Here is an 18,650-nt window from a genome sequence, read left to right as displayed (position 1 = left end):
GGTGCCTTCATTATGAGATCATGAATTAATTCTACCTCGCTGCACAATACAAGGTCTGGAATAAAGTGCTCTCTGATTTGTTCCTGGATGTGCGGTCTAAGAAACTATCCTGTAAACATTCTATGGATGCCTCATCTGGGCTACCATTGCCCATCTGATTCTTCCAGTCTATATTTGGTTTGAAATGTTCCATACTTATCACTATACCTTTCTGACAAGCTCCCATTATTTCTTGTTTTATACCTCGCCTTACCATGTGGTTACTGTTGGAGGTCTGTGCATCACTTCCACAAGTGACTTCTTGCTTTTTTCATTCCTTATCCCCAACCAAACTGCTTCTATATCCTAGTTTCCTGAACTCAGGTCATCCTTCGCTATTGTGCTAATCACATCTCTAATTAGTAGAGCCACCCTGTCGCGTTTTCATAGTTCACTGTCCTTCCGAAATGTCACACACCCTTCAATATTCAGATCCCAATCTATGTTATCTTGCAGTCATGTCTCTGTAATGGATATCAGATCATACTTATTTATGTCTATTTGTACTATTAGTTCATCTGTTTTGTTTTGATGCTGCGTATGTTCAGGTACAAAATCTTAAGCATTGTCCTTTTATTATTTTTGTGACCCCTAGCCTGGTTTAATCTCAGATTTGCACTCTCTCCCTCCAAAACTCCACACTGATTTATGGTTCACTCTCTCCAATCTCCACATTGCTTTATGGGCTCTCTCTCTCTCCAAACTCCAAGCTGCTTTTTGGGCTCCGTCTCTGAAATCCATCCTGCTTTATGGACTGACTCTCTCTCCTAACTCCATGCTGCTTTGTGTGGCCTCTCACTCCGAACTTCACATTGCTTTACGGGCTCTCTCTCTTTGAATGCCATGCTGCTTTATGGGCTATCTCTCTCCAAGCTCCACATTGCTTTCTTGATTATTTCTCTCTGAACTTTGTACTGCTTTATGGGTTCACTCTCTCTCTCAGAACTCCACGCTGCTTTATGGGCTCTCTCTCTGAACTACACGCTGCTTTATGAACTCTCTCTCTCTCGCTCACTATCTCTCCCCCACTCACTCTATCTCAATTCCTGCTGCTTTGTGGGCTCTCTCTCTCTGAACTGTGCATTGCTCTATGGGTTTCATCTCTTTGTATTTCATGCTGCTTTATGGTTTTTCTCTCTCTCTGAGCTCCTACTTTATGGGCTCCCTCTCCCTTTCAACATAATGCAGCTTTACGTGTCTCTCTCTCTCTCTCTTTGTGGGCTTTCACTCTGAACTCTGCATTGCTTTGTGGGATCTCCTTCCATTAATCCTGCACTGCTTTGCGGGCTCTGTTCGCCTGAACGTCCATTGATTTATGTCCAGCATAGAAGATTCTTGCGTGAGCCTTTGTGTTAAAAGTCAACATCTGGTGTCAACCTAATGTATGATTTTCAAAACAATGTATTTTGTCATTGATAAATATTACTTTAAAAGTTATTAACCTCATGTCCCTGGACTTCTTGGCCAGGCATTTGCAGAGCATAATATACATCGGAGAGCAGTATTCATTGGAATACAGGTTGGATCTTCAAGTACACCACTGTGGCATTCATTCCACTAATTTTATCCCAGTAACACAAAAATTCTGAAATTGGAACATGTTGTCTGTCGAGCCTGTTGCACCATTCAATATGATCATGGCTGATCTTGGGCTTCAGCCCCACTTTCCTAGCTGCTCCACAAAAATCTATCACAGCCTTAAACGTATTCATGATGGAGCATCAATCGCATCAATCTCTTGCGTAGAGAATCTCATTATTTCCCAACCCATTGAGCCACGTAATTTCTCTTACACCCATTGCTAGATGAGTGCTTTTATCCTGAGAATGTGCTCTATGTTTTGGATTCTCTTACCAGCGAAAGCAATCGCTTAGCTCTACCCTGTGAAGCTCCTTCAAAATCTTGCATGTTTCAATGAGATTGACTCTCGTTCTTCTAAAGTACAGAAAATGTAAGCCTAATTTACTCAGCCTTTTAAAATAGGACACACCCTCATCTCAAGGACCAATTTGGTGAACCTTTGCTGTACTGCCTTCAATGCAAGTATACCCTTCCTTAAATGCAGAGGCCAAAACTGCACAAACTATTCCTTTCAAATATGACTTTACACAAGAAATGCATGTGAATGGACTATATAAACTTTATTCCTCTGTTTTCCCATTTTCTTTTGCTTCTCAATCAGCCCCTTGGAAAATTCATGATTTAGCAGTCTCCCAATGTAAAACCTTGCTGTACAATATCTTGTGCAAGTAAGAAGTTTTAGTTCATGTCAAACTCCTTCTTGCTTCTAATTCATTTGCAGTAAAACAGCAGGTCAGTATGAGAATTCCTTTGAAGGTTGTAGTGGCTCTCCCAAGATTTGAAAGAGCAAGGAAAGCAGTTGTAACTGTTTTACATGTTATCTGTCCCTGTCCTTATTTCATAGAATTTACAGTGCAGAAGGAGGCCATTCGGCCCATCGAGTCTGCACCGGCTCTTGGAAAGAGCACCCTACCCAAGGTTAACACCTTCACCCTATCCCCATAACCCACTAACCCCACCCAACACGAAGGGCAATTTTGGACACTAAGGGCAATTTATCATGGCCAATCCACCTAACCTGCACATCTTTGGACTGTGGGAGGAAACTGGAGCACCCGGAGGAAACCCACGCACACACGGGGAGGATGTGCAGACTCCGCACAGACAGTGACCCAAGCCGGAGTCGAACCTGGGACCCTGGAGCTGTGAAGCGATTGTGCTATCCACAATGCTACCGTGCTGTCTATATAACAATGATATAACAATGTTGAAGCAAAGAAATGAACAAACGCAATGGGAAAAGAGCAGAATGTACAATTCGCTACGCAAAAAACATTTTAACACAAGAAACAGAAGCAGGACTGCACCATGTGGCTCCGTTGAGCCTGCTCCGCCATTCAATACAATATTTTAAAAAAGAAATTTAGAGTACCCAATTCTTTTTTTCCAATTAAGGGGCAATTTAGCATGGCCAATCGACCAACCCTGCACATCATTTTGGGTTGTGGGGATGAGACCCATGGAGACACAGGGAGAATGTGCAAACTTCACACGGGCAGTGACGTGGGGCCAGGATCGAACCCGGGTCCTCGGCACAGTGAGACAGCAGTGCTAACCACTGAGCCACCGTGCTGCCCCATTCAATACAATTATGGTTGATCTTGGGCTTCAACTCAAATTTGTTGCCACTCCCCATATACTTTAATTTCCTGAGACACTAAACATCTGTCCACCCCTGCCTTTAATGAATTCAATGATTGAACATCCATAATCCTGAGATAGAGAATTCCAGAAACTCACAATCTTGGAGCATGTCTAAGGTGACCCGTTTGCCCCATCAAGAAATCATTTTCTTTCTGGAAACCATGAGGCATAGTCCACCTACCCTGGTTGCAGTTTTTTTTTTCCGGAATGCAGACATCAATTGTCATCTGACCATCTAGTTCAGGTTTTCATTCCACTTGCTGCCTTTTCTCAACATAGGAACGTAGGAGCAGGAGTGGGCCATTCAGCCCATTGAGCCTGCTGCGCCATTCAGTATGATCATGGCTGATCATCCACTTCAATTACCTTTTCCCCCACACTTACCACATATCTGTTAATGTCATTGGTATTTGGAAATCTGCCAATTTCTGTTTTAAACATACTAATGACTGAGCTTCGACAGCCCTCTGGAGTAGTGAATTTCAAAAATTCACAACCCCCCCAAGTAAAAATAAATTCTCTTCATCTTGGTCTGAAATGTCTTCCCTCTTAATTTGAAATTGTTTCCTTTGTTTCTATACTGCCACCCAGAGGAAACACCTTACCTGCATCTATCCTGTCCAGCCCTTAAATACTTTGTATGTTTCAATGAGGTCACCTCTCATTCTTTGAAACTGTAGAAAATACAGGCCCAATTTCCCTACTCTCACTTCATGGGACAATCCCGCCATTCAACAGTCTAGTGAACATTTGTTGCACTCCCTCTATGGCAATAACATCCTTCCTAAGGTAAGGAGACCAAAACTGCACACACTACTCCAGGTGCAGTCCAACCCATGTTCTATATGCCCAGTGGCCTTGACATCGATAATTGTGAAGCGCTTTGTGAGGTTGGTCATGAGGCACATCAGCACCGTACTCCCAGAATGCCTATATTCATTGCAATTCGCATTCCGCCACAACCGGTCCACGGCGATGCCATCTCCCTGGCCCTACAGCCATCCCTGGAGCACCTCGACAACAAGGATTCCTATTTCAGACTTCTATTTATTTACTACAGTTCCGCCTTTATCAGCATAATCCCAGATAAACTCATTTCAAAACTTCAAAACCTCGGGCTTGGGTCCTCCCTCTGCAAATGGATCTTCGACTTCCTGACCAATAGACCACAATCAGGAAAGATAAATAACAACACCTCCACGATAGTCCTCAATACCGGGGCCCCTCAAGGGTGCATACTTAGCCCCATACTATACTCCCTATACACACACGACTGTGTGGCAAAATTCAGCACTAACTCCACATACAAGCTTGCTGATGAGACGACTGTTGTGGGTTGGATCTCGAACAGCGATGGTCAGAGTACACAAGGGAGATAGAGAACCTAGTGGAGTGATATAACGACAACAATCTCTCCCTCAATGTCAGAAAAACTAAAGAACTGGTCATTAACTTCAGGAAGCAAAGTATCGTACACACCCCTGTCTGCATCAATGGAGATGGTTGACAGCTCAAATTCCTCGATGTGCACATCAGCAACAATCTTTCCTGGTCCATCCATATCTATGCTGTGACCAAGAAAGCAAAACATCGCATGTACTTTCTCAGGAAACTAAGGAAATTTGGCATGTCCACATTGACATAGAGACCATTCTATCTGGCACAGCCTGGTATGGCAATTGCTCAACCCAAGACCGTAGGAAACTACAGAAAGTAGTGAACACATCCTAATACGCAAATCTGCCTTGCATCCATTGACTCTGTCCATAGAGTTCTTTGGGAAAGCGGGCAGCATAATCAAGACCCCTTCCAATCCAGGGAATTCACTCTTCCAACTTCTTCCATTGGACAGGAGATACAAAAGTCTGAGAACACGCACTAACAGATTCAAAAACAGCTTCTTCCTCACTGCTGCCAGACTCCTGAATGACCCTCGTATGGACTGACCTGATTGCTTCACACATCATCTCCACTGAATAGTACTACACTCCTGTATGCTTCAATTGATGCCTGTGTCTATGTATTTACATTGTGTATTTATATGTACCCTATGGTTTTTTCATATATGGAATGATCTGTCTGGACTGTACGCAGATCAATACTTTTCACTGTACATCAATACATGTGACAATAAAACAAATCCAAATTGAAGCAAGACCTCACTACCCCTGTACTCGAATCCTCTTGTAATAAATACTATTTGCTTTCCTAATTGCTTGCTGCACCTGCATGTTAACTTTAAGTGACTTATTGACGAGGACACCTAGGTCCTTTTGTACATTTACACTTTCTAACTTTTTACTATTTAAGAAATACTCTGCTCATTTGTTCCCCCACCAAAGTGAATAACCTCATATTTTAAATATTATATTCCATCTGCTATGTTCTTGCCCGCTCAGTAAGTCTGTCCAAATCCCCTTGAAGACACTTTGCATCTTACTCACAACACACATTCCTATCAGGTGCGGAGGCAGATGTTGTAGCCTTCGCCTTGTTGATCGCCCAAAGGCGAATCCTGTTGGGATGGAGATCAACTTCTCGCCCCTGTGCCCTGGCGTGGCGTAGGGGGACCTGCTGAAATTCTTGAATCTTGAGAATGTCAAATTTGAACTGTGGGGAAGGATGGAGGGGTTCTACAATTCATGGGTGTTATTCATAATGCACTTTCGAGAATTGGATTACATCGAACATTAGGTTGGGAGGGCTGGGGGGTGGGGGATGGACTGTATGTGTTAATGGTGACTATGGGTGATTCCTGATTCCTTTTTCTTATTTGTTTATGTTAACATGCGGGATGTTGTTTGGGGGTTTGGTGGGAGGGTGGGATTGTTGTTATTGATATGGTGATTGACATTGCATTCGTTACTGATTATTATTTATTTTGGGCGGTTGTAAATTTGGGAGAAAATGTGAAAAAGGAGGGGAAACAAAAAAAACCACACATTCCCATCTAGCTTTGTGTCGACCGTGAACGTAGAAAGACTACATTTGGTCCCCGCATCCAAATTAATGATATATATTGATATACAGTTGGGATCCAAGTACTGATTCTTGCAGTACTCCACTGAGTCACAGCCTGCCAAGGTGAGAATGACTCCATTATTCCTACTCTATTTTCTGCCTGTTAACCAATCCTTAATTCATGCTGCAACATTACCTCTTATCCCATGTGCTTTAATTTTGCTAGCCAACCTCCTGTGGGGGACATTATCAAAAACATTCAGAAAATCCAAGTTTATTATATCCACCAATTTCCCCTTAATCAATTATGTTCGTAAAATTCTCAAAAAAGCTCCAACAGGTTCAATAAACATGATTAACCATTCATAAATTCATGTTGACAATGGTCAGTCTGATCACAATTATCTAACTATCCATTTAGCACATTCTTTATAATGGATTCTAGCATTTCTGCTACTCCTGATGTAAGATTAATAGGTCTTTAGTTTCCTTGTTTTCTCACTCCCTCCTTCTCAAATAGTGGGGTGATGTTTGCTACCCTCCACTCTGCAGGAATTCTACCAGAATATATAGAATTTTGGAAGATGATCACCAAAGCATCTACTACCTCTATAGCAACGTGTTTCAACACTCTGGGATGTAAAATATCAGATCCCGAGGACTTATCAATTTTAAGTCCCATTACTTCCTCCAATACATCCTGCTTACTAATAATAATTTCCGTTAGTTCCTCATTCTCCATAAACAATTGGACCTCTAATCCTGGGAGATTTCATGTCAGTGAAGATCGGCATAAAATAGGCATTTCGCTTCTCTGCCATTTCTCATATCCTCATTATAAGTTCTTCTGTCTCTGCTTGTAATGGACTCCCATTTATCTCTGCCATATGTTTCCTTCTTACATACCTAAAGAAGCATTTACGTTTTTTTGCAAGATAACATTCATATTCCATTCCTCCTTTATCAGTTTCTTGGTTCTCTGATGTATTCTAAAATCTTTCCAATCCTCATGTTTGTTACTATTTCTGGCAATTTGTTAGCCCTTTTCTTTTAATCTTGTACAATCGTTAACTTCTTTTGTTAGCCACAATTGTCTGACTTTTCGTTTGGGTTTTTGTGCCTTGAAGGAATGTCTAACTGCTCTGAACTATATAATAATCCTTTGAAGACTGTCCATTGCCAATGTGCCACCATACCTTTTAATATATTTTCCAAATGCACTTCGATATTTCCTTTGTTCAAATTTAACATTCTGGCTTCAGATTGAGCTACCTAACTTTCAAACTTAATATAAAATTCTTGTCAAAGGCACTTTTATAGCAGGATTATTAATTAGTCCTTTTTCATTACATAATACAAGATGTAAAGTTGCATGTTCCATTGTCAGTTCCTCAACATACTGCCCTCGAAAACCACCCTTAACACACTCAGTAACTCGTCCTCCACATCATTATGCTCATTAGGTTTACCTAGTCTTTATGAAGATTGAAATCACCCACAATTGCGTATTACCCATGCTGCATGGTTCTCTCATCTCATGATTATTCCATGCACGCAGTACCACTACTGTTTGGTGGCCTATAAACAATACCTACTAATGTTTGCTGTCCATTGCTATTTCTTAGCTTGACTTAACAGGTTTGGCATTTTATTCTTCCGATCTGAGAAAATCCCTTCCTTATGTATTGATGTGATATGGAGATGCCAGCATTGGACTGGAGTGGGCACAGTAAGAAGTCTTACAACACCAGGTTAAAGTCCAACAGGTTTATTTGGAATCACTAGCTTTCAGAGCATTGCTCCTTCATCAGGTATTGACCCCATCCCTTATTATCAGGGCAACACCACCTTTTTTTTTTCTTTTTGCCTGTCTTTCATAAATGTTGAATATCCTTGACATATGAATAGCATTTACATTCTCCTTTCCTACTCCATGGAATTCTGCATGATTTTCTCAGGAAAAACTCACTTACACCTTAACAGGTCTCAGCAATCCAGAAAAGAACATATTAGATTTGTCCTGAATTACTTAAGTTGGGAACAAGACTTAATGTAATGGATGAAATCTCTGCTGCTGCATTCTGCCAGATTCCTCAGCTGATTATTGACAGTTTTCTTTCAAGTTAACATCCAGAGGAAAATAGGTCAATGAGCCATCAAAAGAAAATTGGAATTGCTGTGATTGCTTGATTATTGTCTGTTTCACTTACCAATTGCTTTGACTGTAGAGCCCTATAAATATCATTACAGCATACTTGGACAGACAGAAATTATTGACCAGAGGGTTAAGTAAAGCTTAGGTCCATCAGCCATTCATAGTCTTGGAAGCCAGATAAATGGAAGCATGCTGTGTGCAAAGCCCTTGATGTGTGGTGTAATAACCTGCAGTTGAATTCCCTGTGGACAAATTATCATTGTATCTCATTAAGAGTCATGCTTTGTAAAAGATGTAGCCCTTCTAATTATTTTACTCACTTAAAAATGATTGAGGTTTTTAATAATTGATCTTGAATCTGTTCTATTTCCAAATGCTTTGTGCTAATTGATCCCGAAGATTGCAACCCTAATTCTTTGCAGCCCTAAAATAATGGTGTGATGATGGATACAATATTTTAATAAGAGGGCTGAATCCATTTAAAATGTAAGTTATAAGATGGCACGGCAGGTTGGCATATCAGAGAATCAATGCCCTTGCAAAGGAGTAGAGGCAGATTCAGACTCATAATTCTCCACATGGCAGTTCTTCAATCTTGTGAGTGCCTTGTGTAGAAAATTAGTCATTAACCGAGGCTACTAATTTGTGTTTTACACTGCAAAATTGATGGAACTGCTCGGTACAATCCCCTGAACATCAGTAAATATCACAGATCAGACAATTAGAATAAAGAAAGCTAAAATCTGATTTACTTTGGTTATTATTAACCAGTGGAACTCGTGACAAATATATGGAATTGCAGAATGCAATTCCCAAACCACTGGTAATAAAGAGGGAACTTTCCTCACAGCCACCATGTACCTATGGATGCCCATGAATATTGGCCACTGTGGCATATTTTAAGTGACTGACTCAAGGACAGCATCAGCAGAAATATGAGAGCAGGTCACATGCCCCTAATTTGAGCCAAAAGGTTGCAAGTAGCTTGGGGAGATTGAAAACGGTGAAGGAAAAAAAGACTAAATATTGAGTATGATACAAAAATCTAGAAATTACTTATTCTTTTATTCTAATTTAGGAATACCAGAAACAAATGGAAAACTTTGACCAGAATGTTGCTCACATCACGGCCTGGATGTATCGTGCTGAAATCTTATTAGATGAATCTGAGAAACAGAAAGCTGGACAGAAAGAGGAAGTGTTGAAGGTAACAAGCAATAACTTCAAGATTTTTTTTCTAACCAAGCTATTAAATGTGTTCTCATTTATCTTATATACTTGATTTCTGATTGTGAACGCGAGCGGTGATTTAACCCTATCATCATTTCAATTTTAAAACATGCTACTTGGCTGACCGAAGTGACATCAGGTTATAATGATTGGTTCTGATGACACATTCCCACTGTTCTTTATTATACTATTTAACAAGAAATATTTGTTTGCAATCCACTCCCCTATTAAAAACAAATCAACAATTGTTTCCATAGTCTCATTGTATGTAAGGAATTTTGTAACATTCTGATGTCTGCACTAATAGGTAATGAAAGCCGATTTTTGAACATATAAAATCTAATCATTCATGAAGGATACTAGAATAAATCATTTTTCCGTATTAAATAGTTAAGGAGTTTGTTCCGTTTCTAGTCAAGCCTAGTCAAAAACAGTATAGTCAAAAAACAGTAGCAAATATATGGATTTGGCGTGTTCTATAAACCAGCAAAGGGCAACCAATGAGTTGATAAAAAGGGAAAAATAGAACATGAGGGTATACTAGTCAGCAATAATTTACAATTTGTGGGCATTGCTGGTTCGGCCAGCATTTATTGCCCATTCCTGGTTGCCCTTCAGAAGGTGGTGGTGAGTTGCCTTCTTAAACCACTGCAGCCCCACAGGCATAGTTATACCACTATGCTGTTGGGAAGGGAGTTCCAGGAAGTTGCCCCAGTGACTGTGAAGAAACGGCAATATATTTCCAAGTCAGGGTGTGAGTGACTTGGAGGGGAACCTCCAAGTTGTGGGATTCCCAGCTATCTGCTGCTCTTGGCCTTCTAGTTGATAGTGGTCGTGGGTTTGGAAGGCGCTGTGGTGATGTGCATCACTGTAAATACACAAAAGGGTTAATGTAAATACATGTAGACTAACTAGACACTAGAGGGAGCACCAGAGATATGATACACAGACACTCAACCAATAGATCAGTTAGATAAGACACAACCAATGGGCATTCACGATACACACAGAGGTGACACGACCACAGGAGGGCATTACACCAACCCATATATAAAGGACACCACACACATGATCTTCCTCTTTCCAGTGGAGACAGTCAGTGAGTAGAGACACAGGGTTGATTCAATATCACTCCCACCACGTGGATTGCAGCAGACTGGTTAGTCAATCTGGGTAGCTATAGAATGATTAACAGTAGTGTCGAACCCAAGTAATAGAAGTGTAAATAGTTGAATAAACATGTTGAAGTTATCTCCACGTCTGAACCTTCCTTTGTCAAGTACACCACAAGGAAGCCGCTTATGCTACGTGGTGCTGCCTAAACAACCTTGGTGAGCTACTGCAGTGCATCTTATAGATGAGTACACATGGCTGCCACTTTTTGTTAGTGGTGGAGGAATTGAATGTTTATGGATATGAATGCCAATCGCCAATTTAGCAATATTATGTAGTATTTTCTTTCCGTTTTTCCATCCTCACTCATTTCTGTGTCCTTAAAATGCTTGTTCCTGTTTTGTGTATTTATTTCTATCCCCAATTTTAAGCCTTGTGTGTCTTGCTCATTGGCTGTAGCGTCTGAAGTCTGAACTCAATGATATGAGACTGAAGGTGGATGCTGTGCGTGACCAGGCCCTGGAGCTGATGACAAACCGTGGAGATCACTGCAGGGAGATTGTGGAGCCTAAGCTGTCAGAACTTAATCAGAGGTTTGATGCCATCTCACACAGAATAAAAACTGGCAAGGTAGGTAGATCTGTCCGTAGAGCAGATCAAATGCATTTTCATATCAGATAGCTGAGTCTGCTATTGTTCTTTTGAATACTAAATCTTAACATGACTATCAAGAAGATCTTCGTGGCACAACAAAATCATCCTCTATTTATTGAGTGTACACTTTCTAATTTACTAAATTTGACAAATTAATCACAGATCATTTTTACTATGTAATAATGTATTTGAGTTATGCTGTGGGAACTTAGCATAATGGTTTCATCAGAAATCCATTTTACTGTTTTCCATATTCACCTGTGTATTTGAAAGTCTCCACTGAAATAGAGGGGAGACAGTTTCAACCAAATGAGTCAAATACTCAGGATAATATCTCAGTATAATTTGGAAGTTTTATTCATCACATTGTCATCTGGACAGTCTTGATATTCAATAATTAACCGTAAACGCAAATTACAATTTTAGACCATTTCATTAACTCATGCATGGTGTGGATGAGCATCTGTTAAAATAATTCTTGTGATTATTTCACTGGAATCGTCGTAAATTTGGCATGGTGTTTGAGGATTTCCATATGGGACATAAACATTCAGGTTCTGAGGGCCGGAAACTTCTTCACCTAATTCTCATTATTATTTGTGTTGTGAACATTCAGCCCTGTTTCTGGTTGCTGTGCAGAAATGCAGTTGCTGATCTCAGGTGAAAATTTTCATGAATGCCACATGCATTCATCTAAGCACTCGGTTTTGTGTCTAATATCATCTTGAAATGTTCATTTTCAGCTACTAACCATTTTTTCCACTTGATGTATGCAACAATCACAAAATAAAATCTGAACATTCTTTATCATGTAGGCAGTGTGTGAATTTGTTAAGAGTTGGCATTCTGGTTCAAATGTTTGTAGTCTTTACTTGTTTAAAAAAAAACTGTTTCTTAAAAAAGATGTACAATATTGATGACTTTCCACAGTATTTACTGCCACAAATTCCTTTATTTATTGGAGATTATTTGTTGAGAAATCAATTTGAGGACTCAAGTGCCATAATGTTGGATAAAACCAAGGATGGAAAGAGTACAAGTGAAGATAAGCTTAGAGGGAGGGAAAACTGAAAGAAGAATTCATAATTATATAGCACCTGATCACTTCACCAAACCCTTCACATACAATGAATTACTTCAAAGTGTGATGACTGTTGTGCGGAAAGACAATCATCATTTCTGTAATAATGAAATTCCACTAATAACAGTGAGGTGAAAATATTTTTAAAATAATTTTTGGCCGATGGAGGATGAGTGGAATATGAACTGGCCTGTATTTTTGCTATAGGCTCTGTGATTTTGTCCAATTAATAAGGCGGTAAGTGGTCTACTTACACTCTTCATTCTTATGTTTGTACTCTTATTCAGTCGTTGTTGTGGGGATGGGATTATTCATTGGGGGGGGTGGAGAGACAGTTCACAGTGGTTAGCACTGTTGCTTCACAGCACCAGGGTCCTAGGTTTGATTCCCGGCTCGGGTCACTGTCTGTGTGGAGGCTGCACGTTCTCCCCATGTCTGCGTGGGTTTCCTCCGGGTGCTCCAATTTCCTCCCACAAGTCCCGAAAGATGTGCTGTTAGGTAATTTAGACATTCTGAATTCACCTTTTGTGTACCGAACAGGCACCAGAATGTGGCGACTCCGGGATTTTCACAGTAACTTCATTGCAGTGTTAATGTAAGCCTACTTGTGACAATAATAAAGATTATTATTATTTGGCTCTTTAGTGCTCACTTTTCAGGTGCCATTGGGGGACCAAAGTAGCATCTGATGTGTGTGCACACACTTGTACTTCAAATTGTGCGGGATGTCATATTGGTAAAGCTTTTAGCATACACTTAGCTAATGCCTGACAGATGTTAAAGTGTGTCTGTTTCAATGCAAGGAATATCAGGAATAAGGGAGATGAACTTAGAGCATATATCAGTACTTGGAACTACAATGTTGTGGCCATTACGGAGACATGTATTTCACAGGGGCAGGAATGGTTGTCAGATGTTCCAGGGTTTAGATTTTTTAAGAAGACTAGGGAGGGAGGTAAAAGAGGAGGGTGGGCACTGTTAATTAGGGAGTGCATACAGCTGCAGAAAACGGAGGTTGTCAAGGAGGCGTTGTCTACTGAGTCAGTATGGGTGGAAGTCAGAAACAAGAAAGGAGCAGTCACTTTATTGGGAGTATTCTATAGACCCCCCACCAATAGCTGCAGAGAGATGGAGGACCAGATTGGACGGCAGATCTTGGAAAGGTGCAGAAGTAACAGAGTTGTCTTCATGGGTGACTTCAACTTCCCTAATATTGACTGGAGCCTCCTTAGTGCATATTGTTTAGATGGAGCAGATTTTGTCAGGTGCGCCCAGGAAGGATTCCTGACTCAATATGTAGGTAGGCTGACTCGGAGGGCGGGGGGGGGGGGGGGGGGGGGGGCGGGGGGGGGGGGGGGGGGAACCATATTGGATTTGGTGCTTGGCAATGGCAACAAACCAGGCCAGGTGTCAGATGTCTTGGTGGGAGAGCATTTCGGTGACAGTGACCACAACTCCTTGACCTTTCCCATAGTCCTGGAGAGGGACAGGAACAGACATGATGGAAGGTATTTAATTGGGGGAGGGGAAATCGTTCTGCTATTAGACAGGAGCTGGGGAGCATAAATTGGAAACAGATGTTCTTCGGGAAATGCACAACAGTAATGTGGGGGTTGTTTAAGGAGCACTTTCTGCAAGTACTGGATAGTTTTGTCCCACTGAGACAAGGAAGGAATGGTAAGGTGAAGGAGTCTTGGGTGACAAGAGAAGTGGAGCTTCTAGTCAAGGGGAAGAAGGAAGCTTACGTAGGGTTGAGGAAGCAAGGCTCTGGCGTGGCTCGAGAGGATTACAAGGTAGTCAGGAAGGAACTCAAAATTGATTTAGGAGAGCTAGAAGGAGGCATGAAAAAGCCCTGGCGGGAAGGATTAGGGAAAATCCCAAGGCATTGTGAGAAATAAGAGGATGATCAAAGTGAGAGTAGGGCTGATCAGGGACAGTGGAGGGAACTTGTGACTGGAGTCTGAAGAAGTAGGTGAAGCCCTAAATGAATATTTTGCCTCAATATTCACTAGAGAGAGGGACCTTGTTGCTCGTGAGAACAGCGTGAACCAGGTTAGTTGGCTTGACAGGTTGATTGGATTGGATTGGATTTGTTTATTGTCACGTGTGCCAAGGTACAGTGAAAAGTATTTTTCTGCAAGCAGCTCAACAGATCATTAAGTACATGGAAAGAAAAGGGAATAAAAGAAAATAGATAATAGGGCAACACAAGGGATACAATGTTACTACATAAGCACCAGCATTGGATGAAGCATACAGGGGTGTAGTGTTCATGAGGTCAGTTCATAAGAGGATAATTTAGGAGTCTGATAACAGCGGGGAAGAAGCTGTTTTTGAGTCTGTTCATGCATGGTTTCAGACTTCTGTATCTCCTGCCCGATGGAAGAAGTTGGAAGAGTGAGTACGCCGGGTGGGAGGAGTCTTTGATTATGCTACCCGCTTTCCCCTGGCAGCGGAGGTGTAGATGAAAAATGAAATGAAATGAAAATCGCTTATTGTCACGAGTAGGCTTCAATGAAGTTACTGTGAAAAGCCCCTAGTCGCCACATTCCAGTGCCTGTCCGGGGAGGCTGGTACGGGAATCGAACCGTGTGCTGGCCTGCTTGGTCTGCTTTAAAAGCCAGCGATTTAGCCCAGTGTGCTAAACCAGCCCCAACCAGATGGAGTCAATGGATGGGAGGAAGGTTTGCGTGATGGACTGGGCTGTGTTCACGACTCTCTGAAGTTCCTTGCGGCCCTGGGCCGAGCGATTGCCATACCAGGCTGTGATGCAGCCCGATAGGATGTTTTCTATGGTGCATCTGTAAAGTTGGCAAGTGTTCATGTGGACATGCCAAATTTCCTTAGTTTCCTGAGGAAGTATAGGTACTGTTGTGCTTTCTTGGTGGTAGCGTTGATGTGGGTGGACAGGTTTTGGAGATTTGAAACTGCTAACCATCTCCACCTCGGCCCCGTTGACGCTGACAGGGGTGTGTACAGTACTTTGCTTCCTGAATTAATGACCAGCTCTTTAGTTTTGCTGGCATTGATGGCGAGATTGTTGTCACTGCACCACTCCACGAGTGTCTCTACCTCCCTCCTGTATTCTGACTCGTTATTCGAGATCCGACCCACTATGGTCGTAACATCAGCAAACTTGTATATGGAGTTGGAACCAGATTTTGCCACGCAGTCATGTGTATAGGGAGTAGAGTAGGGGGCTAAGGACGCAGTCTTGCGGGGCCCCGGTATTGAGGACTATTGTGGAGGAGGTGTTGTTGTTCATTCTTATTGATTGTGGTCTGTGGGTCAGAAAATCAAGGATCCAGTTGCAGAGTGAGGAGCCAAGTCCTAGGTTTTGGAGCTTTGATATGAGCTTGGCTGGGATAATGGTGTTGAAGGCGGAACTGTAGTCAATAAATAGGAGTCTGATGTAGGAGACCTTGTTGTCGAGATGCTCGCAGAATAAGTGTAGGGCCAGGGAAATGGCATCGGTTGCGGCGGTATGCGAATTGCAGTAGATCAAGGTGTTCTGGAAGTATGGAGGTGATGCGCTTCATGACCAACCTCTCGAAGCACTTCATTAAGACTGAAGTCAGGGACATCGGACAGTAGTCATTGAGACACGTTTCCTGGTTCTTCTTTGGCACCCGCATGATGGTGGTCTTCTTGAAGCAGGTGGGGACCTCGGAGTGGAGTAGGGGCAGGTTAAAGGTGTCTGCGAACACCTCTGTCAGCTGGTCCGCACAGGCTCTGAGTGCACGACCAGGGATCCCGTCCGGGCACATCGCCTTCCAAGGATTCACTTTTAGGAAGGCCGATCTGACTTCGGAAGCTGTGATGGTGGGTATGGGTGAGTTATGGGCTGCTGTGGCACTCAGCAGCGGCTTGTTGGTTTCCTGCTCGAACCGAGCATAGAATGCATTGAGTTCATTGGGGAACTGCTGCCGGAGATACTGCTCGGCTTCGCTTTGTAGCCCGTTATGTTGTTTAGTCCTTGCCACAACCGCCAAGAGTCTTTCTGTGTCTCCAGCTTGGTTTAATATTCTCTCTTGGCATCTCGGATCCTTTGCGGAGGTCGTACCTGGATTTCTTGTATAGATCAGAGTAATCTGACTTGAACGCCTCAGACCCATCCTTCAGTAGGGAGTCAATCTCACGATTGAACCATGGTTTCAGATTGGGGAACGTACTGCTTTCTTTGGCACGCAGTCGTCCACACATTTGCTGACAAGTCTGTGACGGTGGTGGTATACTGATTTAAGTTGGTCGCTGAGTTCTTAAATATGGACCAGTCCACTGTTTCTAAGCAGTCACGTAAGAGCTCTTCTGTTTCCTCGGACCAGCACTGCACGACCTTCTTAGCTGGATTTTCGTAGTTGAGTTTCTGCTTGTATGCCAGAAGAAGGAGCACTGTCATATGGTCTGATTTCTCAAAGTGCGGTCAGGGGATGGAACGGTAGGCGCCCTTGATTTTTGAGCAGCAGTGATCAAGAGTCTTGTCACCCCTGGTGGGACAGGAGATGTACTTTTTGAATTTTGGCAGTACACCCTTGAGGTTGGCCTTGTTGAAGTCTCCGGCCACGATAAACAAGGCCTCCGGGTGTTCTGTTTCGTAGTTGTTCATAACTATGTACAGTTCATCCAGCGCCTTCCTCACTTCTGCCTGGGGTGGGATGTAGACCGCTGTGATAATGGCTGAAGTGAACTCACGTGGAAGATAGTGTGGGCGGCACTTCATGGTCAGGTATTCCAGGTCCGAGAAGCTGTAGGTCGCTAGGGTCGCCATGTCCAGACACCAGGAGGAATTGATGAGAAGGCAAACACCTCCACCATTTGCTTTGCCTGATGACGCGGTGCGGTCTGCCCGGTGAATTGAGAAGCATTCAGGTTGTATGGCACAGTCCGGTGAGACGGGGTGAGCCATGTCTCTGTGAAACAGAGCACACAGCTGTCTCTGACTTCCCTCTGAGAGGTAAGTCTAGCGTTAGGTTTATCCAGCTTGTTTTCAATCAGTTGGATGTTTGCCAGGGGTATGCTGGGGATAGGGGTCTTAAAACCGCGTTGCTTCAGTTTAACCTGCAGACCGCCACGTTTCCCTCACTTCCTCGGTTGGCGGCTGTGGCTGGATGGTCCTGGGATTGATGGGAGAAGTCTGACCTTGTGGAAGGTAAATGGTTGCATCTGACGGGGTCCAGCGCGCTGGCGGGGACCAGGGCGCTGCTTATGTTTCCGGGGTCGCGTCTGGCAGGGTCCCGGGCGCTGGTTGAGGTAGAGGGGTTGCTAAGGGGGCATGTTAGCAATCCGGATGGGTCCCAGCATTCTACGGGCACGGGACTACCTTGCAGCGCGTTCGGGTCCTCGCGGGGGGGTCTCTGCCATTTCGGGGATCCTGAGTCATTGGCAGGGGCTTCCTGAGGCAGGTTGGGCAGGGTTCTGTGGTCTGTTCCCTCCTTGGGCGCTCCTGGGGTCGGGTTTTGAAGTAGGCCCGGTTGGGCCTCCACGTGGATTTTTATTTCTTCCATTTCCAGGTAGGTCGGGTTGCTGGGCAGGCCTCTCCAGGTTGGTGTGGTGAATGTATTATACTAATAATCCACCAGTGTATTTGTATCTGTGCTGTTGCACTTGTATTTGTATCTGTGCTATCTTGTGGGCTTCTCCTATGGTCCATTGTATGGCATTATCCATAGGGGAACATGTTGGGGCATATATGGGCTCCGTCCATGGCTCCTCCCCTTGAAGGGAGGTAGAAAGAGCAGTCGACCTGTATGCAGTTCTCAGCATTGGTTCAGTCGCAGGCAGGCACTGTTCTAAGTTGGTTAAAGCCACAGTTTACTTCTACTCATGCCTCGAGTGAACTGATGGGGTCTCATCAGTCGGGTCGCTGAGCGGGTCTCTCGGGGTCGAGCTGGGCCGGGTCTCATCATCGGAGGTCGGGTCGGGTGCTATGGGGACTGGGCCGGGCAATTTGGGGCTGGCGTCTGTTTTTAGGCCGGGTTGGGAGCTCCGAGGTCCGGGTCGGCTCCAAATCGAAGTCGGGGCTTCACTTCCGGGTTGGGCCTGATCCGCTTCGAGGTCATGGAGGTCAGATAGGATCAGGTCAAAAGGACCATATGGGCCTTGGAGGATATTCAAGCCTGCAAGAAAAGATAAAAGAGAGAGGTTAGTAATAATGTTAGTCTTAGAATTAAATTTTAAAAGATTAGAATGATT

At 43.2% G+C, this 18,650-nt stretch overlaps 1 protein-coding gene across 10 annotated transcripts in view; it reads left to right on the top strand.

Moving 5' to 3' along the window:
• The window catches only part of dmd (dystrophin), a 2,667,466-nt gene that overhangs the window by 1,336,904 nt on the left and 1,311,912 nt on the right, over positions 1–18,650 (top strand). For all 10 annotated transcript variants that reach the window (XM_038802261.1, XM_038802266.1, XM_038802267.1 and 7 more), the window contains 2 exons: positions 9,459–9,587; positions 11,183–11,353. In XM_038802261.1, coding sequence (XP_038658189.1) covers positions 9,459–9,587; positions 11,183–11,353 — 300 coding nt within the window. The remainder of the gene's footprint in view (positions 1–9,458; positions 9,588–11,182; positions 11,354–18,650) is intronic.

The sequence above is a fragment of the Scyliorhinus canicula genome, chromosome 7 (assembly GCF_902713615.1).
Source record: "Scyliorhinus canicula chromosome 7, sScyCan1.1, whole genome shotgun sequence".
In the NCBI taxonomy this organism is placed as follows: domain Eukaryota; kingdom Metazoa; phylum Chordata; class Chondrichthyes; order Carcharhiniformes; family Scyliorhinidae; genus Scyliorhinus; species Scyliorhinus canicula.
The sequence above is the reverse complement of the archived record's forward strand: the minus strand, read 5'-3'. Positions and strand labels throughout refer to the sequence as shown.